The sequence below is a fragment of the Apostichopus japonicus genome, chromosome 2 (genome assembly GCF_037975245.1).
Source record: "Apostichopus japonicus isolate 1M-3 chromosome 2, ASM3797524v1, whole genome shotgun sequence".
NCBI lineage: Eukaryota > Metazoa > Echinodermata > Holothuroidea > Aspidochirotida > Stichopodidae > Apostichopus > Apostichopus japonicus.
Window position 1 is genome coordinate 7,775,756 of NC_092562.1, and position 27,961 is coordinate 7,803,716.

At 35.7% G+C, this 27,961-nt stretch overlaps 1 protein-coding gene across 1 annotated transcript; it reads left to right on the forward strand.

Moving 5' to 3' along the window:
* The first annotated feature begins 203 nt into the window (after positions 1-203).
* LOC139976514 (ATP-binding cassette sub-family D member 3-like) lies at positions 204-27,959 on the forward strand. Its single transcript, XM_071985350.1, has 22 exons — positions 204-392; positions 4,429-4,459; positions 6,456-6,505; positions 7,475-7,526; positions 9,249-9,337; positions 9,727-9,796; positions 10,577-10,603; positions 11,483-11,553; positions 12,494-12,617; positions 12,954-13,063; positions 13,202-13,361; positions 14,373-14,442; positions 14,979-15,076; positions 15,291-15,382; positions 15,945-16,033; positions 17,463-17,538; positions 18,282-18,423; positions 18,842-18,907; positions 20,457-20,666; positions 21,109-21,213; positions 24,618-24,674; positions 25,544-27,959. Exons 1-22 carry the CDS (start codon positions 268-270, stop codon positions 25,619-25,621), a joined length of 1,992 nt encoding a protein of 663 aa, XP_071841451.1. The 5' UTR covers positions 204-267; the 3' UTR covers positions 25,622-27,959.
* The last annotated feature ends 2 nt before the right edge of the window (positions 27,960-27,961 follow it).

A 27,961-nucleotide genomic window follows, 5' to 3' on the forward strand; every position in this document is an offset into this window, starting at 1 on the left:
TGACTGGGAAATAATGCTAAGCCAGGACCAGCTCGTGATTTATATCATACAACTTTCCAAACTCTCCCCCCCCCCCTTCCAACCCATCAAAAACGTGACCGTCCCTTCCCCTCCTCCAATAGCGTGCAATTTCATGGGCGATGCGCAAGTAATTTACAGAAAGGCCAAGTGACTGTAGCATATATATGCACCCTCGATATCATCAACTCGTCATTGTTGTAACCTTGCCTCTCTCTACCAACTTGTACAGTTAAGGGCGAGTTAATCATGGCTCCAGCAATCAGTAAAATTCTCTACAGCAAAACATCTGCAATAACCATTTGCTCAGGTTTTGCTATATTTTACCTTTCTAGGCTAGCTCCTCTTAGCTTTTCGAGACAAAAGAGGAAAAGGTAAGATGTAATCTTTGGGAAAACTAGGCTAACGGCTAACGTTAGCTCCTACTTGGCTAGGCTTTCACAACGATGTCATTGTATTCAACCTCTAGTAACGGTAGGCTAGCCTCCAATAGAACTTGAAGGCAGAAAATATCAAGGGCAAGATACCGGATACCAATTTAGCTCGGCTAGCAACGGCGTTAATATTTAATTGGCACATACCAAGTAGTCAGTACATGTTACAGTTTAGCATAGCCTGCAAAGTAATGTAACTACTGCACCCGGTACTTTGTAATGGTAGGCCTAGGCCTATGTATATCGAACCACACATTGATGATTGCCATCGCAGAAACTGCTATCAAAAAGGATAGCCTATGTTAACTGGATTTCTAAAGGTGCATAATGAATCAGTATTTACAAACTTAGTAGCAATAAGCCAAATGTATATTATCTGTTTAGAGCTCTTTCATATCAGTTCATGTAAATTGTACCAATGGCTTTAACTGGGAGAGTATTTGTAGAGTTTACAGAAAGGAGACCATGAATGCACACATACTAGTGTCATTTCTTCCTGAAAAATCTTTTAGTGACCCCTGAAGTTTAACAAAATGTTATTTTCTCTCACTTAAATTTTTGGGGGTAACAATAAGTATATATTTCTTCTGATTCACTGAGATTTGGACAGTTTTTGACAGAAAAACTGATGGTTAGCATCATTGCATTCTTGCATTACCTACTCAGCTACAGTAGCAGGATAGGTTAGGTAACCCTTGAAGAGCACGAAAACGTGATCTGCCAATTAAAGGAGTAACAAAGGCAGGGATCAAAGACAATTTATTTTATTCAGTAACCTCAAACTCTCTAATATTCGATTTTTAAGTTAACTGCTTCCTGAATGACTGAATACGCTCCCTTTGAAAATTGGATCCTAAGTAGTGTTCAAACGATAATCGGAATCGGGCCAATTATTGCATGATCGGAACATAATCGGAATCGGTAAAATTACGTGGAATACCAGTTATGTCATGCCCATTATTCGAAAACATATGGAAGGTGAAAATATCATTATTCAAAAACATATGGAAAGTGAAAATATCAACTGATGTTCTAGGTTTGTTCTTTTACTACGAAACATTTAAATAAAGATATCCTCTATACTGTACGTCTTTCACAATGTAATTTTTCAAATAAGGCTGCCATGGTCGCCGATTTTGCTTCCCGCGTGGTTAGTGACTTTGATGTTTCTCGGCACAGTAAGCATGGTAACAATACCAATTTCGCGAAGTAACGAATGTGCCTATGTTGATTAGCTGAGTATACGGTTATGTTTAGGCATGATATGCTCCATAGTGCAGTATTTGATGCACTAATTTGTAATTTTATGTTTCTTTTTCTCACAATTTGCAAAGGGCCATACTTCCCTGCCCATCACCTCCACTACTGTGGACCCTCTTATCTCCATTTTTTTCAACCTTTCGATGTTTGCCGCAATGCCTTTAAAAATAATTTAATTTAATTAAGAAATGCTGATATGCCTCGATTCCATAGCCATTGCATTAGAGGCCTAACACTAGGTTGTTACATTGTAAACAGGTCTTGGAATACAGTCTAGAATTTTGCTCAAATAATATGCAAATAAATGCAAATTTTTCATGTGAAAAACATGATTGGAGTAGTTTCTAGAACTTTATGATTTCTTTACATCAATCTGGTAACATTTTACAGTAATTATACAAGTTACGATGGTACCATTTGCTGTTCAGTTTGATTGGCCTAATCTCACAGTTTCTAATTGAACTTAATGGAGTTAAATAGGTAACGAATAAGGATGTTTAACTTCAAGTTTGTAACATTTATATTTGTTCATAAACAGAATAATTCTGAAAATAAGTACAAAATATTGACGGAATGTAGCAATATGTAATTAAAATTTACACTTTGGTAAAGATTGAAGATGGATGGTTTGTCTGAGATACTTTTTGAAATGGATAATTTGAGTAACTATTCTTAGTGCATTTCAAGTCATTAACAGGTAACATACACCCATGGTGGTTAGGCCATTCGCTCTGCACAATGCTTACTAGGTAAGATGTCATATTTTCGTATTTTGGAAATTTGTCATTTTTTTTTTTCCTTCTGTGAAACTCCAGAGGGGATTTGATACATACAAAAGGATACATAAGAGCCTGTTTATACAAGGAAAGCAAAAGGAAAGGGAGGAAAATCACAACAATAATTGTTTCTATCACATACTTTATTGCAGATTTCATATGAATGGGATATTTTCTCTTTTTCAAATAATTGGAATCGAAATCAGCCCGATTATGAAAAAAATAATCGGTAATCAGTATTTTCTGTTTTGGCATAATCTTTGAACACTACTCCTACAGTAAGGCCTTACAATGCACAGTAAGCCGCCATTGATTACGTAAGAGGCTTAAAATTTCATATTGATGACGTCAGGGAGGAACAACTCAATTGAGCAGTAGCGCTTTCTCCATACAAATGCGATACTAAAGCATACTGTACTCAGTAAACAACAATTTCATTAGAATTTCTCAACCAAACTGAAAGAAATCAAAGAAGGTTCAATGGCAGGGCTGCAGCCGTATGATTTTGATCCAATATTAAAAGCAGTGGAATGACAGGCAAGGAAAGATAACAGTAAAGAGAGAAGAAGAGGACACTGTGGCAACTCAACTGTGCGATATTGCCTGCAAAGGTGGTTTGTGTTTGTTGACTGAAAGTGGATAATTTTGCGAAGCTTCTTTCATACCAGAAGGCTATTCAACAGTCAATACAGACTTTGAAACCGTTTTCCAAAATAAAGGTACTGTACATGTACTAAGAGCTACCTTAGTGATGAGGAACGACATTACGTGCCCACATGTATAAGGAACATTCCATTTGAATTGGATATGAAGTAAGCCTTAGTCTGGCAAGGCATACTGTATGCTTAACGTGACAGTCAGCCTACGTTGTTACTGTTACTTTAGCGTACACTATGCCTAGCTTCATTGGCTTCTTTAGCAAAACCTAGGCCTTCCTTTTAAAGAACACTTAAAGAAAAGAGAATGCTTGATTTTTTTTTGTAACTATGACCTTCGGGTGCCTCGTTAATATTTTAAACTGCGTTGGGTTTATACAAATTGCAAGCCCTTCTAGAGTGCTAGCCCTAGCAACAACAGCTGAGGGGGAGGTTACCACATGGAAAATGACTTTGTTACGAGAGTTGATCCTCTCTGAAGTCATCAATATGGAATTTCAAGCGTTTAAGGGAATCAATGGTGGCTTACTGTGTACTGTGGTGAGGGCTTAGGGAGTAGGGACCAATTTTAAAAGCGAGCGTATTCAGTCAAACAGGAATCGGTTCACTTAGAATTCGAATTTTGGTGAGTTTTGAGGTTACTGAAAAAAATAAATTGTCTTTGATCCTTTGCCTTCATTAATTCTTTAATATTTTGGTCAAATTCCAGTGAACCAAGAAGAAATGTACAGTACAGAAATTGTGTACAAATTACATAACCTCATTTGACAAGAATCTAAACATATAATATTTACTTTACAAATACTAGAGCTCCTACTGTACTTACTAAAGTTGCTCTTTCACAGTGATGGGAAGAAGGCAACCAGATTATTACATTTAGGCTGTATAACATGGATCCGTCTCAACAATGTATCAAATGCTATGTGGTATTATTTTTAAGTCAGGATATAGTCCGACTGTAATGTAAGGATACCTATTACAAGTTCTAGTTGGCTACTGTAGTTGATCTTTGCACAAAACTGAATTACCTATGTCAGAAGAATAATGCATACAAGCTCGAGCAGGTAGTGTAGCAGTGGAGTCACTTTGTCAAACAAGTTTACTTGTATTTACTGCACAGATAGAATATAAAAGGAAAAGTGTCATGTTGTCATTGTTATAATTAAGGTTCTTATTATGAAAACAATTTCCTTACCTACTGAAATAATTGCCACGGCATCTCTATAATTTAAGATATATATTCAATACTTCAAGGAAGTGACAACTCTCATTTCTTGTTTTCAGCACATTCGCTGACCTGAAAGTGAACTTGAAAGTAAGTAAACTAACCATATTTGTGTTCAAATTCTTTGGTATCCTTAAACAGTATGATGTAGCTTCCATTTAGACAATGATGTTGCTCATAGAATAAAGTATTCTTTGCTTATCAAGATCTTGGTTTAATTTGAGATTAAAAGAAAGCAGAGATGTGCCTTACAATCGCTTAAACTCAGTGATGTAGCTAGACATGTTTGGTCAGGTATGGGGAGGGGGGCAGGAGGGGGGTACTGCTCAAACCATTTTCTAAGACAAAAGAATTCCTGACAATTCTGAAGAAGGGTGGGGATTGAAAGGCCTGACAAATACATATTTGGGGGCCTGTGCCACTGTAGAGACAGAAACAATCTGGCACAAACCTACAGTATGGGTCAGTTGTCTTAACTGGCTTTTATTGGATGTTACATGAAACTATAAGGCCTAATCTTTAAGTTTAATTTCTCTTTTCTTAACTTTAATGTCTTTTTCTTAACTTTTAAATCTCTTCCGGCTGGGCTTTAGATTACATATCTTAAATCCACTGCATTGTTATCAGCAGAGTATCATCTCAGTAAACATCATTTTTCAGACTTTCATATAAACCTTGCTTCACCCATTTTAAGATCACTAGATCAGACCTCATTCACAATTACTATTATCTTGATTGTTTATATAATTATATAAATTTACAAAATTGTTAGAAATCTGACAGCCCCTGGATCAAACCCTCTTAAAAAGTGCAAGAATATTTACATTTGTTTCAAGTAAATTACAGTTCCCTGTGATTCTGACCATAAAACTATTAAGTGTTAAGAAATTCCTGGTATGTTTCTTTACATCAGCAAACTTTCATGATAATAAAAAGTAAAGAACTGAATCGTATTCAACTGCGTAGGCTGATGGATCACACTGTTCCAGGAAATTGTAACCTAAGTTACAGTAAATATAACCTTTACTTTAAATAATGTAACTCATATTAGATACGTACATACTTTTTGTTATCCCAGTGGTTTTATCTTGGGATATTTGGGAGGTTTGTCAACTTTGTCATATTTGAACTAGTACATCATCAATGTGATGATTACCAGAAGGGACAGTGGGTTCTGTCAGCTACTGTACCTTTCAGCATTACAATCCATAGCTCATCAGCTCCCATTCTTTCTTCTATCCATCCCTTGTCTACCAATCCCCTTACATCTTTCTCTTTTTGTGTTCACCCTGCTCATTAACCTGTCTGTATTCTCTGCTTGTATTGGTCCCTTCTGTTACTGTAACTTGTCATTCAGCCTATGAAGAAGATCCTGCTAGGATCGAAATGTCAGGCCCTCTTACTTTTACACATCATGTATATATGTGTTAATTGATTGGCACATTTACATTGTTTGTGACTTGACTGTAATAAAAGTAAAGAACCTGTGGGGTACCGTTTTGAGACAATTGTTGGTTATTTTCCTATTTAATAGCATTTATTAAATTGTAACAGTGTTTTGTATGAATGAATAAATCAACAGTCTACAATTTGTTTATGCACTGGGGTATAAGGCTATTGCTGGACTTGTTAATATCCTGTGATAGTTGCCTGGTAGACTATGATTAACCCCTTATTGTACAGATTCACCAATAGTGTAGCACACACGGACAAACAGGTACTGTACAGTATACAGAGGCTCCTCAGTTTCATTGTGTAGTTGGTGGCATGCAGCATTTACTGAGTCATAGTGTATTATATTGTGTACTCAGTGCTGTTTATAATGTTTATTTAGTTCTTGCTGGAGTCTTAAAGTTCATTCTTCTATGCCTCATTACAAATGTGTGCCGTCTATTTTTGGTGGACCTTTCAACTTTAAATACTGTATATTGTAAGTACAATAAATTATTTAATGATTGTTTTGGAAGTATAGCTGTGTCACAATGGACAATACAGAAAATGGTTTGGTTCATTGGCTTCTTGAGGTTCTCATTTTCAAATTTGACTGATTATCATTTTAATGTTTACTTGTTTGCTTTTCTTTTAGGAGGAGAAAACTAACAGAAGCAAAGCTGCTGTGGATGCTGTCTTCTTTAGGTATACTTCTAAATTGTGATCTAAATTAAAAAAAAAACATGATTGAAATTTATCAAGTGCTCAAAAAAAGTCTACTTTATTGACCAATAGTTGCAGTAGGAAGGATATAACCATGTGGCAATCCTTCCACCATCTGGCAATCCAATAAATTGCCACCTTGTGGCAATACAATAAGGTTCCATGTGTAATAGAAACCTGGACCTCTAATCTCAAAGTCACTGATACAAATCCTGTTCTAGCAAAACATCTTTTTCTCAGAATTGTTTGTAATTTTCTTGTCAATTTTCCCTTGTTCTTCAGATTGTAAAAAAACTACTTAAAAAATTAAATATTGAACTTCATTCTTGATACGTGAGTCAATCTTATGGGTATTGTTTCTGTGGTCATTTGTGGTAAACAGAGGGCAAAGTCTGAATACTTTCTAACCACAGTATTCCAAATGTGAAGTTATACTTGGTTTATGAATCCTTTCCTGAATTGGATATTAATATGAATGCTGAGAATTACTACTAGAAATGTTCTGCAACTAAACCTGCAACCTCATAACATTTGGTATGACAAAGTTTCAAAATTTGGTGATTTTATGTGAAATGCATCTAACCAGCAGTAATTTTGCATACACAATCTTTACTCCTCTTTTGCCTCCAATGTTTGAATTGTTGACAAATTTAAGATCAGAGTGTTTTAGCCGCTCTGCATTGAAGACTGATGCATTTCTAGTTAATCAGTCGGTTAGAAAAGAAGTTGGATTTCACTTCACAAATGGAGAAGAATTTGGAATCTACTGTGACATTAATATTTTCAAAAAGAACATTTGAGGTTTCCTTCAGTTCAACTTATTTTAAATTTTGTTAAATAAATCTACTTGGAAAGATTCTAGAAGTGATAAATTTGTTTACAGAACTTTACACAACATTGTTTGGCTGCCACATAAAGAGATGAATAATAAAATTGTCTTATTATTTTCAGCCGTCTGTATAAAATACTAAAGATTCTTGTACCAGGATGGTTTTCAAGAGAGGTAAGAGAAGAGACTATGTATCCGATATATTCTTAGATCAATTCTTGATTGCTTGCTGGAGGCAAAAGAAATCTATGCTATGGTGATAGCATGTGAGTGCGTGTGTGTGTGTATGTGACGCCTGCTTGTACTGTAAGCACAGTAACTCACAAACTTCATGGTGGTTCATACTTAGTATGCGGATCCATCTTATGGAGTTCAAGAACCCTCTCCTTTTCTTTGAAGGTCAAAGGTTGTTTGCAGTCAACATAAGTGAAAGTCTGGAACTTTGTAAACATGATAACTCATAAAGTACATCTTTGTTGAACTTCATACTTAGTATGTATATCCAGCTTTGTTATACATAGTATATATCTCCAGCTTGTTGAGTGCAAGAACCCTATAGAAATTGCTAGAGGTCAAAGGTCACTTGAGGTCTGTAATCCTATTAAACATGCTAACATCCAAATTAAAGCTGCAAGGTCTCCATCAAAAGGTCTTCAATAATACATACTGTATAGACATCCAGGAAAGAAATCTACCTCAAATAGTTATTACTCTGTTGTGTTGGATGCTTTAAACACACTCAATTGGCCCTTATCAGTTTTCACACTTTGAGCTTCAATTGGTGAACATTTTATCTCAAATTTGGCCTTATTATCTGTGATTTACACTAGATGAAATTCGCTCTGGCAGTCAGTTGTGAAAATATTTCACAGTGTAGGAACAATGTCATGTAACTTTCATTCATTTTAAAAATATTATTAAGAGGATGGTTGGTGGCAGAGCTGATTTGCTTACTCAAAATTGGAAAATGAAAGTGTCCATTTGCTAAATAGAACATCTACACATATCTATAATTACAAAGGGAACAGTTCTTTTTGGATATTGAAACATTGAAAATTCTAGACTGTAAAATCTTTACTAGTGAATTAATTGTTGGATGCCCAACAAGTGAGTGCTGCGAATAAGAGCTGGAAAATTTTGAGCAAATTATGTGACAATAATCACAAAGCCAACTGGCCCTCTGGTTGAAGGTTCTCTTGCAGGGACATACTGTGCTATGTATATCTGCAGTCAAATGACAGATGAAGTTCATATAATTAAAAAAACAAGCAGCTGGTAACTTTTCAGTATTACACTTAATGATCATATTGCAAGATATTCAATAAAAGTGTATCATATCTAGTAATTACAGTTTATTTACGATTGTATTTACTCTCATCTGATATTATATAGTAGGATAGGTACTAGTGGTAGAAAAATATTGCAAGCTTATGCTATGCATTGTCATATGTTTAGAAACACAACAATTACACCTTCTTGTGGGAATCTAATTCTAAAGTCTGACATGAGCTCAGTGCAAAAAATCAATGTGTCTTTAACAAAAAGTTCACTTCCATGGCAGAGATGTTACGTTGCCAAGACAACCAGCTGCAATTGTTCTACATTTTCTTGAACTGTATATTTTAGTTGCTACATCCCATAAAATTGTTTTACCATAGCTGAAAGTTACATCAGTAAACATGTAGGTTGTGAATTGCCAGATCTAGAAGCAGGAAAGTCTCGCACCAATTTATGTCTACATCTTGGACGAGAAACTGACCTTGCAATCATATCTGAGATGAATTCATGAAAGATTCACTAACCATGTATTTGCGTTTTCATCCATAATTTAAATCTGTGGTTTGCTAAATCTTTAAGTATATATGCTTAGTTATTACTATGACAATTTTCACACAGGGTGGTCTTTTATTGTTGGTGGCACTATCTCTGATTCTCAGAACAGTGTGTGATATTTGGATGATACAGAACAGCACCTCAGTTGAGAGGTAAGTTACCTTTTTTTTAAGCAGCGTTATAAAATATATTGGACTCAATGGCAAGCATTAGCTTGGCTTGTGAGTTTTATCTCAAGTAATGAAATCAGAAAATGTTCCCAATGTGCATTGGACTTGTGGTCGATACTCTATGAAGAAGGAAAATGTTGAAAACCAAAGGAAATATTAATTACTCATGAAAGGAGAGCATCTTAGTTTGCTGAGTTTTTTTTAAGTAAAACACAGTAATATTGAAGACCAGGCAGAAACCTGCTTTAAATGAAATAGTAATGCAGTAGTAAGTTAAGAAGAGTGCTTAATAAGTAACATATTTTGGCATGATTCTTTGCAGAATTTCCTGTGTTGTAGTCTCATATTTTCATTATCTTTCTTGTTCACAGCTCTATAATCCAAAGAAACCATGAGCAGTTTAAGATGTATCTGATAAGGTTCATGTATGCCATGCCCATGGTAAGTTCAGGGATTAGGAGAAGCTACAGTAATGAGAAAATGATGCAACTGAAATAACCTTGTGACTTAATTGGTTGACATGTGGTGAAGTAGGGTTTGCAGACTTACTTCAGAAAAGAGAAAATGCATTGACATGAAGTGGTTATGGTAATTACTCTCATTGATTGTTGCATTAAATGCTTATGATAAGGTCATGGGGGTTTAAACTCCCAGGAATCAGGACTCACAGCCTAGTTTTGTTCAGTATAGGGTTCACAAAAGAATGTAGTCATGTTAACTTCAAAAACTGTATTGTCAGATTGCGTAGCTAATAGTAAATTTGTTCATTTGAAATCAGTGTATGCTGGCGATGAGATATGCTACTCCATAGATTGCAATCTTGTTTTATATTGCATCATGTTGTACTGCTTTTGTAACTTGAAACTTACGCTCTCTTGATGAAAACTTTCGTTCATAAAAGGGTTAAATAGCTCCCACCTACAATTCCTTGCTTTACCTTTCTTAATTGATACTCTGTTAATGCAAAGTAGAAGCACAGCTATAGTACTGAGATTTTTGCGGCATTGCTGCTCTTTTCTTAATTATTCTCATTGAAACATGGCAATGAATAGCCTGTTGGCTGTCTGGTTTTAGTACTGACCATTGTGCTTATAATAGCCTGAAATAGAAGGCCTCATTCAGCAATTCCTTTCCAAGTGATTTTCTTTTTTAACAATCCAGTATTGAATAGCTACTTGTGTGGTATGCATGTCAAATTGATTTATGTTTCTTCATTTCTAGATTTCTTTGGTCAACAATGTCCTGAAGGTAGGTTGTTATAAATGACTCTTGGTATCTCATGAGATTATATGATCTAATATTTAATTTTGGTCTATGGCTTTAATAAATCAAAGAACTGTTGCTGCATTCTATGTACACAGGGCAACTGTTTGCTTTTGAAAGTGATGCCTGTCATTGCACACCTTGGCACATAATCTGCAGCTAGTTGGTTGTATTATTGTTAGAACAGAAAGGTTCAAGCTTGTTAATCTTTAAAGTAGATAAGACAAACATCAGTAATGAGCTGGGACCTTCATAGCAGGTATCTCTATTGGCTGTGTAGTTTCATTGTTTCTCATATCATATAACAAGCCCAGAGTGGGAGGAACAAGAATTATTGGAGTGAAAGGAAGTGAAAACAAGAAAAACAAATGTTTGCCTGACAAATGATCACTCTCTACAAAAACTAAAAAAAAAACATGTACATAAATATGACAGTAATAATAATAATAAACCAAGTGTGTATTATAACCATACCAAAAGTGCTGTAGTAACTGTTTCAGCCAGCTGATTGTAACAAATTAGACTTAGATTTTAACCTGAAAGTAACATATTTGGAGGCCTCCCTGTAAGAAATTAAATAATACTTAATACTTATTTCTATTGCACCCACTCCACTGCTTTGTGCATACATTAACTGCATAGCTTACACAAATCTTTCTTTATTCTTTTTTTTCTGGCTGTTAAATGCATGATTCTTTACATGGTAGGAAAGTGTAACCTACTTATGCTCAAAAATACTATTTTAAAGCTCAACAAACACATATTGTTGTTTGAGATGCAATTGTGAGCAGAGTGTGGGTTAGAAAATATGAAATACTAAGCTGTGAATGCTACTATCTGATTGTGTTATTCTTTATTTGACAGTATGGATTGAACCAACTTAAACTGAGATTCAGAACCAGATTGACCAATTACCTGTATTCAAAGTATCTACGGTGAGTCATCCAGTCCCAATCTAACTATCAATGTCAGTGTTGTGTTGGTAAAGATGGTGGCATTAGTACCAAACCTTAACAACTGGACGGCTAAGGGTAGGTGGGCTTTTCATCAAGGAGAAACCCACCATCTCTCATCTGAAGGTCTACCAATGATATTAACTCAAAATTTGCCAAAACTGTTAATTGAGTAATTAATCACTATTCGGCTCCTCCCATATGCATGATGTGGCTGCTTAGCATTGTAAAATAATAGCCTTGTCATTAGCTCCTTGCTAATGCTTACTTGCTTGCTTTTAAAATACCAGTGTCAGAAGAATGGAATTATAGTTTGAAAGGCAACACTTGTCAAAATTATATATTTTCTCAAATAAAAACAGCAAATAGGAATGAAATGGGAGAAATGTCAGAGAACTAATTACCTTTGGATACTTCAGTTGCCACTAAATGAATATCGCAGAGGAGAATCTCACAAATTTAATGAGCCTCATGGAAAGGAGATCAAATGTGAATAGTAACTAATTTAACCCACCCCTCTATGAAGTACACAAACACCACAAAGGAAGCAATGAAGCAATAACATGCAACTTAAAGCAGTCTTTTGTAGTTTGCATGGTTACAAAGTTACATCAATCTGACCAAACCTACTTAGGCTTGCTCAGAATAACATTACAATTGATCAAATTCAGATTGCCTACAAGGTATGTCTTGCAAATGAATGGCAGTATAAGAATGTTGAAAATGTTCAAAGTTTCACTTTTCTTCTCATTTTTTAAAATCAATTCATTGCATTTTAGCATTGAAAGTGCACCCAAATCAAAACTCCTTTAGTATATGTATGTTGTAAGATCTGTTTAGAATACCCCTAGCTAGCCATGTGTCAGATGTCATTTGATTCTATATTGATGGTATCAATCAACATTCTTTACTTTCAATGCAGGGGCTTCACATACTATAAGATGAGTAACTTGGACAACCGTGTTGCAAATGCTGACCAACTGCTAACTCAAGACGTGGAGAAATTCTGCAACAGTGTAGCTGACTTGTACTCCAACCTTAGTAAGGTACGATGTAATGTTAGACTATTGTCTCGGTTAAGTAAACAATGGTTACAGTGAGTAGCAACAGTAATGGGAACATGGATGGATCTGCTCTTTGTTTATTGGTAATCAATATCCTCACAGACCTAACCTCCTCACAATTTGAGAGTTGCTTAATAAATCTTCCTACGTTTATATCATGTTCGTTGCCCCCTGAAATTAACTGTATTACAATCCTCCTAAGGAATGCTGAGGCTTTTGCAATAATTAATAGTTATGATGTTGGTTGACAAGGTTCATTTGACTTGTCATCATGTTTCTCTTTACAATTATTTTGTTCTCTTTTGCCTCCATTTACAGCCTGTACTGGACATTGTTATTTACATTCGCCAGCTCGCTCTGGCAATAGGAGCTCAAGGTCCAGCTACTATGATAGGTTACCTTGCTGTTGCTGGGCTTATTTTGACCAGGTATGTTAAATTATTTATGTGGGGATGGGGTAGGGGATCAGGGAAGGGTTTGAACAAAGAGGAAAGTGTATAAATTGAAAGAGCAGTGAGTAGCATTATACCAGTAAAGACTTATAATAATCCTGGTTTCATATTCAGGTTGAGGAAGCCAGTCAGTCAGATGACAGTCCAGGAACAACGTCTTGAGGGTGAATTTCGTTTTGTAAACGCTCGCCTCATCACTAACAGTGAAGAAATTGCATTCTACCAAGGAAATAAGAGAGAAGAAAGGACTATTCAAAAAGCCTTTAGGAAGCTGGTGAGATCTGTTTTACTTGTTATGTTGCAATCAGTGTTACTGGACAATTCCAACATTTCAAGCTACAGTGTGCAGTGTACTAAAAGCCTTTAGGAAGCTGGTGAGATCTGTTTTACTTGTTATGTTGCAATCAGTGTTACTGGACAATTCCAACATTTCAAGCTACAGTGTGCAGTGTACTTAAAGCCTTTAGGAAGCTGGTGAGATCTGTTTTACTTGTTATGTTGCAATCAGTGTTACTGGACAATTCCAACATTTCAAGGTACTGTGTGCAGTGTACTAAAAGCCTTTAGGAAGCTGGTGAGATCTGTTCTACTTGTTATGTTGTAATCAGTGTTACTGGACAATTCCAACATTTCAAGCTACTGTGTGCAGTGTACTAAAAGCCTTTAGGAAGCTGGTGAGATCTGTTCTACTTGTTATGTTGTAATCAGTGTTACTGGACAATTCCAACATTTCAAGCTACAGTGTGCAGTGTACTTAAAGCCTTTAGGAAGCTGGTGAGATCTGTTTTACTTGTTATGTTGCAATCAGTGTTACTGGACAATTCCAACATTTCAAGCTACTGTGTGCAGTGTACTAAAAGCCTTTAGGCAGCTGGTGAGATCTGTTCTACTTGTTATGCTGCAATCAGTGTTACTGGACAATTCCAACATTTCAAGCTACAGTGTGCAGTGTACTTAAAGCCTTTAGGAAGCTGGTGAGATCTGTTTTACTTGTTATGTTGCAATCAGTGTTACTGGACAATTCCAACATTTCAAGCTACAGTGTGCAGTGTACTAAAAGCCTTTAGGAAGCTGGTGAGATCTGTGTTACTTGTTATGTTGCAATCAGTGTTACTGGACAATTCCAACATTTCAAGCTACTGTGTGCAATGTACTATAAGTGATAGTGCACATGCTATAAGCTTCAGTCAATAGGAATTTGGTGTAAATGGGTTAAGAGTTACATAGTCAAGGTGTTGTTAGTAAACAAGTAACAAGTCAAACACTGTTTCTTCTGTATCCACAGGTCGAACATCTGAATAACTTCATCTTCTTCAGGTTCTCCATGGGTTTTGTGGATAATATCATTGCCAAGTGTAAGTCTGACAATGCATTGTTTTAGCTACACAAATAATTTCATTGCATTCCTGTTCACATAGTCCTAGCTAGAAAACTGGACAGAAACAGTGGATTTGGGTGTTGAAGGAAATGCAGCTCAGTGTGGGTACTTGTCATCAGAACAATATGTTAGGGATGAAGGCTTACTTATCATCAGCATAATGTTAGTTTGTTTCAAAGGTGAATTAAAACAGAATAAAGGTAAGTAAAAGAGATGCAACGTTTGGTAGCACATTGTAATTGGAGAGAAGTAATGTACTGGTTTCCTATTGATTGTTGGGTTTCTTGTGATGAACTGACTTGTTGATCTGTGTCGTAAGCTAGGTATTCCAACCACTTTACAGGGTCTTGATCAAAGTTTCTCAACAGCTGTATTACATTGTAACCTGCTGCCTTGCTGTTGTTAATATCCTCTAACATCTTAAAGCCTTGCATCAGATTTGAAGATGCTATTTCACATAGTGAGTATACAGTGCAACCTATGAAATTGTTGTTTCTTTATACTTTGTAACAGATTGTGCTACCTGTGTGGGTTGGTATGTTGTCAGTCGGCCATTCATGAATCCTGACGATCCTCTCCTGGAGAATATGAATCAAGCAGAAGCTTTGAAGGTGAGAAGGTCTCAAACATATAGCATTATGCTGCATTAATTAAGTTGTAATCCAATTATTGAACTCAATCTACTAAGAGATTAAGCATATTACCATGGTAACTTGAACTGTTCTTCATCATACTCTCGTTGCAACATACTTATTTACTGTTTTCATCATACAAATGTAGCTTTGTTAATAGACCTATATCTACATAGTATTTCTACTGTTTCAGCACTACTACAATGCTGGACGTATGTTGATCCGTCTGTCTGAAGCAATTGGAAGAGTAGTTCTGTCAGGAAGAGAAATGGCTCGACTTGCAGGGTGAAGCATTGTTTTATATAGTCTGTGATTACGTATACAATGTGGAGATTAATTACGTATACAATGTGTAGAACCCTCAAATATGATGCCCCATCCCTCCCCTCCTCTAGAATAGAAAATGATACTCCCTATATGGTCAAGTGTTTTGTGGAGTTGGCAGTAGGCAAACTTGGTTAAGGATGCAATATTTTATCATTTTTGTACATCATATGCAAGTCAACAGTGTAAAATCATATACTTTATCAATATAATGTTAAAAATATGTGGATTTTTGCTTGACACTTTGTTTGCTATTGATCCTGTAGCATTTTAGCCAATTTCCTTTTAATTAGTTGCTTCCATGTCAGATTATCTTGATAGTAATCCATTGGTCAGATACTCCTGTATCTTTCTATTACAGCTCAGAGCACATATCATATGTCCTGTAAGGATATGTAACTGTTAGATCAGTTCTCTCTGCATTACATCTTGTGCCATTCTAGGCACAGATTTTCTAAGAGTTTATCCAAATATTAAAAATTTAAAATACTGGTTGCAAAGGGAAGTCACATTTTTTTTTTAGTTTCACTGAACGTGTTCATGAACTAATGATGGTGCTGAAGGATCTTAATCTTGGAAAATACGAACGGACGATGGTCAAGGAAGGAAAAGGTGAAGCTAACTTACTATTATCTAGAGACTTCTCAGTTTGTGATAGAGTTAACCTTGAACTTGCTATCAATGGGAGGGGTTTTGCATTTTTCCTACGTACAAAACAATTTGTATAAAATAATTATTGTACAATAAATCATGGGGAATAGATTTTTAAAGCAGTTTTAAAGTTGAATCTCTAAAATATTTTTATTTGGAAAATAATTTGTAATTTATGGAATTATATAAAATAATAGGCAAGATTCAAAGAAACATAGTTGTCATTGTTTGCAAAACCTTTCCAAACTATTAACTAAAAAAGTTTAGATGGCTAGATTTTTGCATTTGGTGTGTGTATTGAGTACCAGAAGTCTATTGTTTTAAGTGGAGTTCATTAGAGGTCACAGTTTGAAAACCTTCTAGTCACAGTGACTTTCAAGCTTAGATGAAAGTCATGTAGAAGGTGGAGCCCTATTGCTTTCTGTTGAGGTTGAAGATCATTTGAAGAAAGACCACTTGAAAACATATATATCTCAAAAGACACAGCTGTGGTGAACTTTATACTTCATGTGTGGAGCCAACATAGTGAGGATAAGAATCCCATTAGTTTTGCAGAGTTTAAAAGTCATTTGGATACCTTGTAAATGAGATAACTTGCATAGAATGAGATAAATAATTGTCATAATTGGTATGTGGATCTGCCATAGTGAATACAAGAATTCTATCACATTTTGTAGAGGTGAAGGTCTTGAGGTCAACAGAGGTCAAAGTCTGAATACGTTGTAAGCTACTAAAGAAAAGTGTCAATGAACCTGTTATGTGGATCCACCTCCATTGAGTCAAAGAAATCTTTTTTTGCTGTGAATATCACAGGTTACTTTAGGGCACAAGAATTCTGAAGACCTAAATGTGTTGTCGTCCATATTAGCGATTTCAAGAACCCTATTAGATGTCAAAGGTCATATGAGGTCAAGGGAGGCTAAAATATGAAATCCTTGTAAACAGGATAACTTTGATCCTTTCATGAAGTTTATCCTTCCAATTTGGAATTACCTTAGTGAATTAAAGAAACCTATTGTTTTTATAAAGGAAATCTTGGACGGACTTTAGTATGTGGATGCACCTTACTGGTATCCGGATCCACTTTCTTGAGGGCAATAGTCTTGTTTGATCGTTTTACATTCTCTGAAATATAACATAGTAAGAATCACAGAGCCTGTTGAATTCCTGGCGAGTTAAAGTAAACAGGTTCCCTCATTTCCAGAAGCAAAATGTTGACATGGCTCAGTAAAAGCAGTTTTTTTCTGGTTGGAAAAAGATCACTGGGAGAGTGCTTTGTCTGATATTTGGGGGGATTCTCATTCTGTATGGAAATAAGGATTGTAAACTTTGGTTTATAAACACAAAACACAAATGAGGTTAATCAACCCTTCCTTTTTTGTTGTTGTAGATTCTGATAGTGAAGATGACAGGGAACCTCTAGTTCCTGGATCAGGCAAGATGGTCTACCAGGATAATATTATTGAGTCAGTATTTGTTATAAATCAACCTTTGTAGAATGTTGTGTAACTTGTTATGATAAGCTTGGTGTATTAAACTGCCATTATTAGTATGACTGGTGTGATTTACTAGTATATATTATCTCTATAGTCTTGAATACATACTGATGCTACTGGAACTACAATGAACACACAAGTCCAGTATGGACTAAATGTGTATGACATGCAGATAATGCAATGTATGTAGCTATGCAGTATAGAATATATGTGTATGACATACAGATAATACAGGTATGCAGTATGGATTAAATGTATGTATGTATGTATTTTAGATCCTCCTGCAAGCAGGAACTCGCGGAGAAGCCTCATTGGCTTATCAAACCTGCAAGCTGACCGAAGTCAGTCTCTTACATTCATATTTAACGTCCATGATTATGAATTGTTACAACTCTGTAACTGGACGACATACATTGATCTTGGAGTGACTCGAACCGGGGACCTTATGATTGGAAGGTACCGGCGTTAACCACTGAGCTAACACTCCTAATGTGTATGACATGCAGATAATGCAATGTATGTAGCTATGCAGTATAGATTAAATGTGTATGACATGCAGATACTGCAATGTATACAGCTATACAGTATGGATTAAATGTGTATGACATGCAAACATGAACAATATATAGTAAACTTTGAAATAGTGACATTAAAATGAAATGGTTAGTGATTGAATGCACGCTTGTTTGTCTAAATTCTTTCTTTCTTACTAGCTTTCAGAAAGTTCCCCTTGTTACCCCAAATGGAGATGTTCTGGTGAAGGAGATGACCTTTACTGTCAACTCTGGTGTGAATGTATTGGTGTGTGGTCCAAATGGATGTGGGAAAAGCTCATTGTTTAGAATCCTTGGAGAGGTAATACTATTGTGACCTAATCATTTTAAATGGGTATGGAAGAGGTTCATTGAGAAGAGGAGATAGAACTATTGTCACCTCAGGGTTTCTTTCCACTCCCCTCCCCTTCTATTACCTTCTGATTTTAAGGGGAGTGTGTACAAAGCAAAGAAACTAGCTTGTCAGTTTATTTTGTTGTCTGCTGATTTAGTAACATCTTTTGTGTTGATGGACACACGTACGTATTCAATGACATACGTATTCAATGGATTGGTAGAAGGAAGGTAGTGGTTAATTCATGTTTCATTTTGATCATATTCTGATGTCTCATCTCTAAGACAAGGAAGTTCTCTTCCTGCAATCATTCTTTAGCTGTTAAAAATGTATTGCTTCATGCTTAAATTGTTTAAACTCAGAAAATGACACTGTTTTGTTTTAGCTTTGGCCTTTATTCGGGGGAGAAGTCACCAAGCCAGAGGCTAGGAAGCTTTTCTATGTACCCCAGGTTTGATTTGCACATTTCTTTTTGCTAGGTTAGGTAGAAGATTGTGTGTTATGAATTCCTGGAAGAGACTTCTGCCTTTCTTACCTCTAAGGGATACTTCACTGTTGATACTCTGATAATTTACTGTTAGATGCTAAGTAATATTTGACTGTTCAATTGAAAGGGATAATTTACTGTTAGCCACGTAATTACTACGGGATGCTACATTGTTTGATGCTCAGGGACAATTTACTCTTCAATAGTAAGGGATACTTCACTGTAAGAGGATAATTTATTGTTAGCTACTAAGGGATGCTACACTGTTTGATGCTAAGGGATAATTTTTTCTGTTAGATACTAAGGGATGCTACACTGTTTGATGCTAAGGGATAATTTATTGTTAGATACTGAGGAATGCTAGACTGTTCGATGCTAAGGGATAATTTACTGTTAGATACTGAGGGATGCTACACTGTTCGATGCTAAGGGATAATTTACAGTTAGATACTGAGTAATGCTAGACTGTTTGATGCTAAGGGATAATTTACTGTTAGATACTAAGGGATGCTACACTGTTTGATGCTAAGGGATAATTTTTCTGTTAGCTACTAAGGGATGCTACACTGTTTGATGCTAAGGGATAATATACTGTTAGCTACTGAGGGATGCTACACTGTTCGATGCTAAGGGATAATTTACTGTTAGATACTGAGGGATGCTACACTGTTTGATGCTAAGGGATAATTTTTTCTGTTAGATACTAAGAGATGCTACACTGTTCGATGCAAAGGGATAATTTACTGTTAGATACTAAGGGATGCTACACTGTTCGATGCTAAGGGATAATTTACAGTTAGATACTGAGGAATGCTAGACTGTTCGATGCTAAGGGATAATTTACTGTTAGATACTGAGAGATGCTACACTGTTCGATGCTAAGGGATAAATTTTCTGTTAGATACTGAGGGATGCTACACTGTTTGATGCTAAGGGATACATTTTCTGTTAGCTGCTAAGGGATGCTACACTGTTCGATGCTAAGGGATAATTTACTGTTAGCTACTAAGGGATGCTACATGCTAAGGGATAATTTACTGTTAGATACTAAGGGATGCTACACTGTTCGATGCTTAGGCATAATTTACTGTTAGATACTAAGGAATGCTACACTGTTCGATGCTAAGGGATAATTTACTGTTAGCTACTGACGGATGCTACATGCTAAGGGATAATTTATTGTTAGCTACTGAGGGATGCTACACTGTTCGATGCCAAGGGATAATTTACTGTTAGATACTGAGGGATGCTAAACTGTTCGATGCTAAGGGATAATTTACTGTTAGCTACTGGATGCTACATGCTAAGGGATAATGTACTGTTAGATACTAAGATACTGTAATTTACTAAGTGATACCTAACTGTTAGACACATACCTCACTATTACTGTTATTTGAAGGACAGGTTGCTAAGCACATTTATACCCTGATTGTCACTTAGTATGTATATGATTGATAGCTGTCTTCTGTGTCTTGAAGTCACTGTTTTGTGTTTGTGTTCCTGTGGATTCTAGAGACCGTACATGACTCTTGGAACTTTGAGAGACCAGATTATATATCCTGACTCCAAGGAGGATATGTTGAAGAGAGGGATTACAGACCAAGACCTAGAAGACTCAATCTCTAGAGTTCAGCTCACTAACATCCTTGAGAGGGAAGGAGGATGGGAATCTGTCCAGGACTGGATGGATGTTTTGAGTGGAGGAGAGAAGCAGAGAGTTGCTGTAAGTCTTCATATGCCATAGAGTAGCAGTGTTGTCTTATGTTCCAATGAGCTCAAGATTCAAAGAATCCACCTTGTAAACTGGATGACTCAATGTGGTTCAATGCATATAAATGGTGTGTAATTTCCCTTAGTGAGAATAAAGTAACACTTTAGCTATTGGTGGAAGTCCTTGATCGCATAAGTTTAACCAGAGATTGACCTCTGTCATCTATTGCAGTTGCTTTGATTGCTATTGTTTAGGGTACCGCATAATTTACATTTGAGGAAAGCTGAAAAACTTAAAAGATTTTATTTCCCTAAAGTTTAAGCTTAGTGTTATTTGATATCAGTATCAGTACTTGGTATTAGGAAGACTCAAAGAGATCTTTAATAATGTTACTTGTGGAGTAAGTATTCCTTAGTAGTATGATCTACGCTGAACATATTATGATTGTTTTCAGATGGCTCGCTTGTTCTACCATAAACCCCAGTTTGCCATCCTTGATGAGTGCACCAGTGCAGTGTCAGTGGATGTTGAAGGCTATATCTATGCACATGCAAGAGAAGTAAGTATTAAGATATGTCAGCAGATATATTATATACAGATGATATCTACTGCAGTCCCCTATATGATTACCTCATGCTGTAAGCAGGTCTTACTTTGCTATCATTTATCAGTGTAGGACTTTCACGGTCGTCCGGTCGTCCGTGACGACTAGAAATTACGTCGGACTACCAAATTTTTCAAAATGTTGTGTGCTTGGTAGTCCTTCGGACGACCAAAAAAAAATGAAGGCTTTGAAGAATTATTGAGCCTAATTATATTTGATTAAAAACGAAAGTCAATTTAATTAAATAGTTTCTGAATAACACCCAAACCAAACATGAATTATTTAAAAACATGCGCGAAATATTAACTTTACAACATCGTTAGAAAAAATCTGTTCACTAATAAAGTCGCCTAACGTTAGTCTCTAATGATGTACCCAGAAAACAAATGAGACTTGTGGCTAAATGTCAATGTAATGCATTTTGTACGGTGTTGTAACAACAGTCGATCAGACACTGACAGTCTATAGGCCGAGTGAAAATGCTTTGCTGGACAATGGGGGAAATCTAGCCTATACTGCTGAATTTGGGACGCAGTTATAAAATATCCATGGCATACTTTCAGTATTGCTGTTATCTTCGACCACATGGTTGCCTAACAGCACACTAAGTCAATTGGGGAAATCTAGCCTATACCGCTGAATTTGTGACGCAGTTATAAGGTGCCATGGAATACAGTAATGTTATTAGCGAAAAAAATACTGACAACTTTTTTAATTTAAATTGTCACGAAACGGAAACTGATGAAAATTTTAAAATGACAAGTTAGAGTAGCTATATTACGTGATAAAATGAAAGAGATTAAATCTGTTTTACAATCTTTAAAAAGTTACAACAAAACTGTCGATATTATGAAACAAACTACGTTCGGCAAAGCCCCGTTTCTAGACTGCCTTACAATGAACAGCGAGCACTATACGTACATCAGTTTACAACTGCAGTGTTTACCCCTAACATTTTTGGCACGTTTCCAAAAAACTTTTCATGTAGTAAACTATTTTGGCTCCACTCTAGAATTAATAAGGTCAGTCAGTCAGTAAAGGATCGGTAAAGTTATGCGAAATATTATCTTAGACGTTCAAGAAAAGTAGGTAAATATCCCCGTAAAACACACCTCAAGCCAACCGACTCCTCCGCATGAACAAAACAATCTATTCCCCATGATACACGAGGCACAGTCTATAACATACAGACATAGCACGATATCAAGGCCCAATGGCTAAAGTATGGCCATCTTTATGAAAGTAAACCTTTTAATCCCATGTTTTAGGCCACTTGGCATGATTAACTAAATGCTAAATATTGTTCCCATGTCCTTGTGGAAAACGTCAACTTCGCAAAATGCAATTAGTTGTGTTTTTAATCCCATGTGTTTTTAATCCCATAACCTTTTAATCCCATGTTTTAGGCCACTTGGCATGATTAACTAAATGCTAAATATTGTTCCCATGTCCTTGTGGAAAACGTCAACTTCGCAAAATGCAATTAGTTGTGTTTTTGTTGTTACGTGAGATCCGTAACCGACGAAGTGGTTAGGCTACATAGTATACACTTAACTATGGTAGGATATTAATTTTTCCTTTTTTTTTGGTGGAAATTCTAGAAAATACTTTCTTTTCCCCGCGCTTAACACCAGATGTGGTCTGATGGTTTGTTCATAAATGGGTGAACTAGAGCCTTGTTTACATGACATTAGTTGCATTTAGCACGATATGCCAGTTTCGCGTGAATTTTTCGAAAGTATTTTGCTCGATCTTTCGTAAAGTTTGAAAGATGTACCAACTTACTGTTCGTACACAATTGGTAATTTCTCTACTGATTTGCAGAGTTTTTCTCTATACAGTCAATGTTGTAAAGGACGGGTTTTTTCGAAGTTCAAAAGTCAGTAAATGAAGTTGAAATTATCGTCATTTGTTCAATCCTCAAAAAATATCGTTTTGAAAAAAAAAATTATCGCGATAATAATAATTTTCGATATATCGCCCAACCCTACGTGATAGTCTCAGATACAATTCAAATGCATCTTCGTACCACCAGTGATTGTTGTCAAAATGTACGTTACAAATATGAGACAAGGCCTAACGGTATGATATTTGAGTGCAGACATATGATAGTCTTTACCACAAGCTTCATTATTTCTACACAGGGAAAAAGTAAACGTTGCAAGTAATTGTTGTCAAACAAGTTACTTGTGTTCATTGAGCACTAAAAATGCAAGAATGTTTGCAGACAATCGGTAGCGACTATTAGCCAATCAAATCACGGGAATCTTGGTAAAGCGTCATTGTCTATTTTTAGCATGAAAATCTCTGTAATGAAGTTTTGGTAGCCCTGTACCTTGCGGTTGATTGTTGTGATATATTTATTTTCAAACAAATTCAACGATCTGTAGGAGTAGAGAACTTTTGATTCTTGTCAGAAGAAGAAATAATGAAAGATGTTCATTCAAAAATATGTTTTGTTATGTTTTCCGTTGACCTAGTTGTGAGTGTGTACTTGGGGATTGCAAGCAATTTGAAGATTTTGCGTCCCTGGCCAAAACATTGCGTCCCGTACCCAGAATCCTGTGTTCATAACAATGCTGGAATACTTTCGTTATTGCTGTTATCTTAGACCACATGGTAGCATAACTCAATGGGAATATCTTGCCTAACCATAGGTTTGCCAAAAAAAAAATCACACTGCGTAGTATTTGGGTAATAAATAAGGAACCGGGTAGTATCGCGTCGGGCGGGTATCCGGATACCCCGTGCAAACACTTTTTGAAAACAGTACACAATAACATGGTTATATGCTAAACTAATAAAGCTTTGGTTGACACAATCAGATTGAGCACCAAAATGTTTTTTTTTGTATTATTTGTGTTCATTTTCAATTTTGGTGGAAAATTTGGAAGGACTACCAGGTTTTTTGCAGGACTACCAAATATTTGAAAATCCTTGAAACTGGTAGTCCTTCGGACAACCTTCTCAAATTCCTGAAAATCCAACACTGTTTATGTACTCTGAAGCAACACTGAGTAGGCCACTCAGTCTATGTTGGACTTCATCACTGGAATTTCAAAATTAAGATAACCGTAATGACTCTTGAGCAATTTCTTACAGAAAGGCCTGTAAGTATTACCTTGTTTAAGTGAAGCAGGCTGGCATAGATACATATTTCACATCACAATGGTTATGATGTAACTACAGTCATTCATCAGCTATAATACTGCTAGGCGCACTATTTTATGATTAAAGACAAATTGAATTTCCATTATTACAGAGAGGCACAATTTAGAAGTATGTAATGTGATCAATAATTATTAATTCCTCAGCACTGTTCTATAAATTAAGTCATAATATTTCTGGATTTTCTCCAGGTGGGTATTACGTTGTTTACGGTGTCTCACAGGAAGTCTCTTTGGAAGCACCATGATGTAAGTAATCACAAAATACTAACAACTGCCTAATTCATTCATACACAAATATCAGTTTCAATGCAACCAACACAGAAAAGAAAAATTGTATATAGGAAGCTGATTGGACAATTTAGTTTACTAAGGTTGCTTCTGCAATCCTGTAATTATCATAGTACAGGTTCATGTACGATATGTCTAAGCTGAAATGTAAAGCTAATATGCAATCACCATTTGGTGAAAAGACCACACTTTATAGTAAGAGAAATAAAAATGTCAGGTTTGCCTTTCTAGAATACTTATTGGCTTTCAAAACTTTACACATCTCCTATTTGTGGATGAGGGTATTTGCCTTTTCAAATCCTGGTAAAGTTTGCCCAGTTTAAAGTGTTTGGTTTGCAATGCAGTATATGCCTCTTTATTTCAGTATTATCCTGGTATCACACTTTATCAAGTTTGTATGCAATTGTTTTTGCTTGAACATAACAGTCTTGTTTGCAATATTTATATGAATACTCTTGGGATGCATAATTTGCAGACCAAGAAAAGAGTGATGTGGATTTTCTTGGTGTTGCAGTTCAACTGGTCTGTTATAAAACTCGGCTAGTGCAGGTTAATTTACTTTCTGAGTTTGTAATTACAACCAATTGTAAAAGTACAAATATTGGAAATTGACTGTCTTTGTTAATGACATATCTTGCCAAAGTTATGCACATCATATACAGCTTGTTTAACATTTTAAGTAACAAGAATATTTCCTACTTTTTGAAGATATTTTTGAGTAACTATTTCTGTTTATATGAATGTTTTCAAATGGCTCTGACATGAGTGATTCATATGTGAATATTGTAACACGTAATTGACAGGCATTGATCACCTCTTACCCACAGTTTTATCTGATGTTCGATGGCAGAGGTGACTATGAGTTCAAGGAGATTGATTCCGAGACAGAGGTGTTTGGTTCATAGATCTGTTAAGAGATTCTTCATTGGCATAATAAACCAGGATAACCAGTCAGAGAGCACTGGTAAACAGCACCCTGATCAGTGTGATTTGTAAATGAGTACTTCAAGTGAAGTCAGGTGATTAAGTTATCATGAATTTATAGCATTCGGTGTGTAAACCTTCTAGTCATAAATTAGCTGCTAGCACATTGCATATTAGCATGACGCATGCCACAAGCATTTTTCAAAATTTTACTTATTTCAAATCAAAGAAGGATGATTTGTCAAAGAAGCATGAGGTTGAATTAGTTGGATGGTGTTAATTAATTCTCTGCACATCATTGTATCTATTAACTTTTATACAAACTTTATACTGAAGAAATTTTCAAACCTAAATTAGTCAACTAAGTCTGTAATAGGTGATGGATAAATGAACACAGCAGGTGCTGGGCACACTCTTCAACATTTACCAGCTTATATGTACATTGCTATTTTGATATTCAGTGAGCAAACATGTAATTGACATATCAGCTGTAGGTCCCCACTGAGTGATTCATGGTGAGTCTCAGTACTAGTTTGATTGATGAATCAGAGATTTACTAAACCAAAACTATGATTTCATTGAACATGTTTCCAAAGGAACCTGTATTATCAATGCTTTGAAGTGTCAAAACAGTGATGCATTTTTCATGTCACATTGTCAGTCTCAGATCCAGGTGGTTTTTGTGTTTATGAAGTGAAGATACTGAAGTGTATTACACTTTAAAGCAAATAACAAAGAAGGTGAGTACTTAATCACTGCCAACGCTAACGACATAAGTGGTAAATTTGAAAAAATGTACAGAAAACTGTTAACAGCACCAACTTAGCAATTCAATGTGAGATTGGTTGACAAAAATTATGACATGAAATTAAAATATAGTAGAAAATTTAAAAGTGATGGAATGAATAAGAGTAAGACATCTGTATTGATATTAGTGCAATACCTTGTAACAGTTGTACCATGCTAGCCATGGTCTATAGAAACTAAAGACTTAGGGCTCATTCTACCACCAATGTCTCTGTGATGCTTAGCTAAAGAAGTATCAAAGTGTTACCAAAGACAGTTTTAAGGCCACTCTGTTCAGGAATTCAGTCACTAGAGTGTGGGCACAATCAGGCCATAAATATCAAGTGCAATTCTGCTGCTTGTGGTGTTAGGTTATCAGAGTTGCAGTTTGCATTGTTAGTCACCCTTACCAAGTCATGGTATAGTGGAATTTCCTTCGTGACTACAACGAGATAACTAATAAGAAAGGTATCAACTGCTTAATCTATTAGGGAGGATTTAATGTATTGTTTTACTCATATGTAAATGTTTAAAGCTACATCATGTTTCATGGGTACATTTGCTTGTTTGCAATGGTTCAGTATGATGAAGAAATGAGAGTTATATTGTGAAATTAAATTTGTATGAAAGGTTATATGAAGTGAAATAAATGCAAGGGTTCTAGAAAGTGAAAACCTTGAGTGAAATGCTAAAAAGACCAAACCTTTGAAAAGAAAAAGAAATTTCTTTTGAGGTGCATATGCAACAGGGAGTTTCATGTTGCATAGTACTCTGGCAAAGTATAGTGAACTGTTCATGCCTTTATCGTTTATTATATTAGACAACCTTCCTTATTTGTCTTTCAATTATTGATAGAACTGTATAATGCTTTTAAGTTAAATCAACGTTACTACATACTGCTAACAGTCCCTTGCTTCAACCAAGGAAATCTTGACCTGTTATGAGCTTTTGTTTGTAATTATACATCTCTTTTCATTTTCCTGTATTGCCCAGCGATTGTTCCACCAAAATATGGTTCAGATTTTCATACCACAAATTACTAAGTGGGTTGTATCAATTTTATCACTGTTTTATCAATTTCATCAGATTTTAACATAAACTTTAAGAATTTTTAAATATTTCTATATGTTATATCAATTACAGGCTTCAGGAGATAGTAACAGTAATAATTCTAACATTGGACAGGGCTTGATATCCATGTCACCCGTCAATTCTTCTATCTAAAAGTTTTTATTAAAATGAAATTAGCAACATTACTGTAGAACTGATGAAACTGAATCTTAGGAAATTGGTTATTGTAATATTTAAGTTGAATTCAGTTCAGAGTATTCCCTCCAATGGAGTAGTTCTACCAAATGATGCAAAATCCTGTGATCAGATGATTAATTAAAAGACAAGGGTGACTCTTAATTTCTGTAAGTGAGGACACATTGTAGTATAGTGGTCTGCTGTTTATTTGGCAGCGGCCACCACCACTTAGGAGGAGAGATTTGTTGGTATGATTACAGATATATAATTATAATGATACAATCATA

Excerpts from the sequence above, each read along its gene's own strand:
- LOC139976514 (XM_071985350.1), top strand. The coding sequence starts at position 268 with ATGGCTCCAGCAATCAGTAAAATTCTCTACAGCAAAACATCTGCAATA. Across the intron at positions 6,506-7,474 it reads GTGGATGCTGTCTTCTTTAG|CCGTCTGTATAAAATACTAA; the intron begins GTATACTTCTAA and ends TATTATTTTCAG. Across the intron at positions 17,539-18,281 it reads TACCAGGATAATATTATTGA|CTTTCAGAAAGTTCCCCTTG; the intron begins GTCAGTATTTGT and ends CTTTCTTACTAG.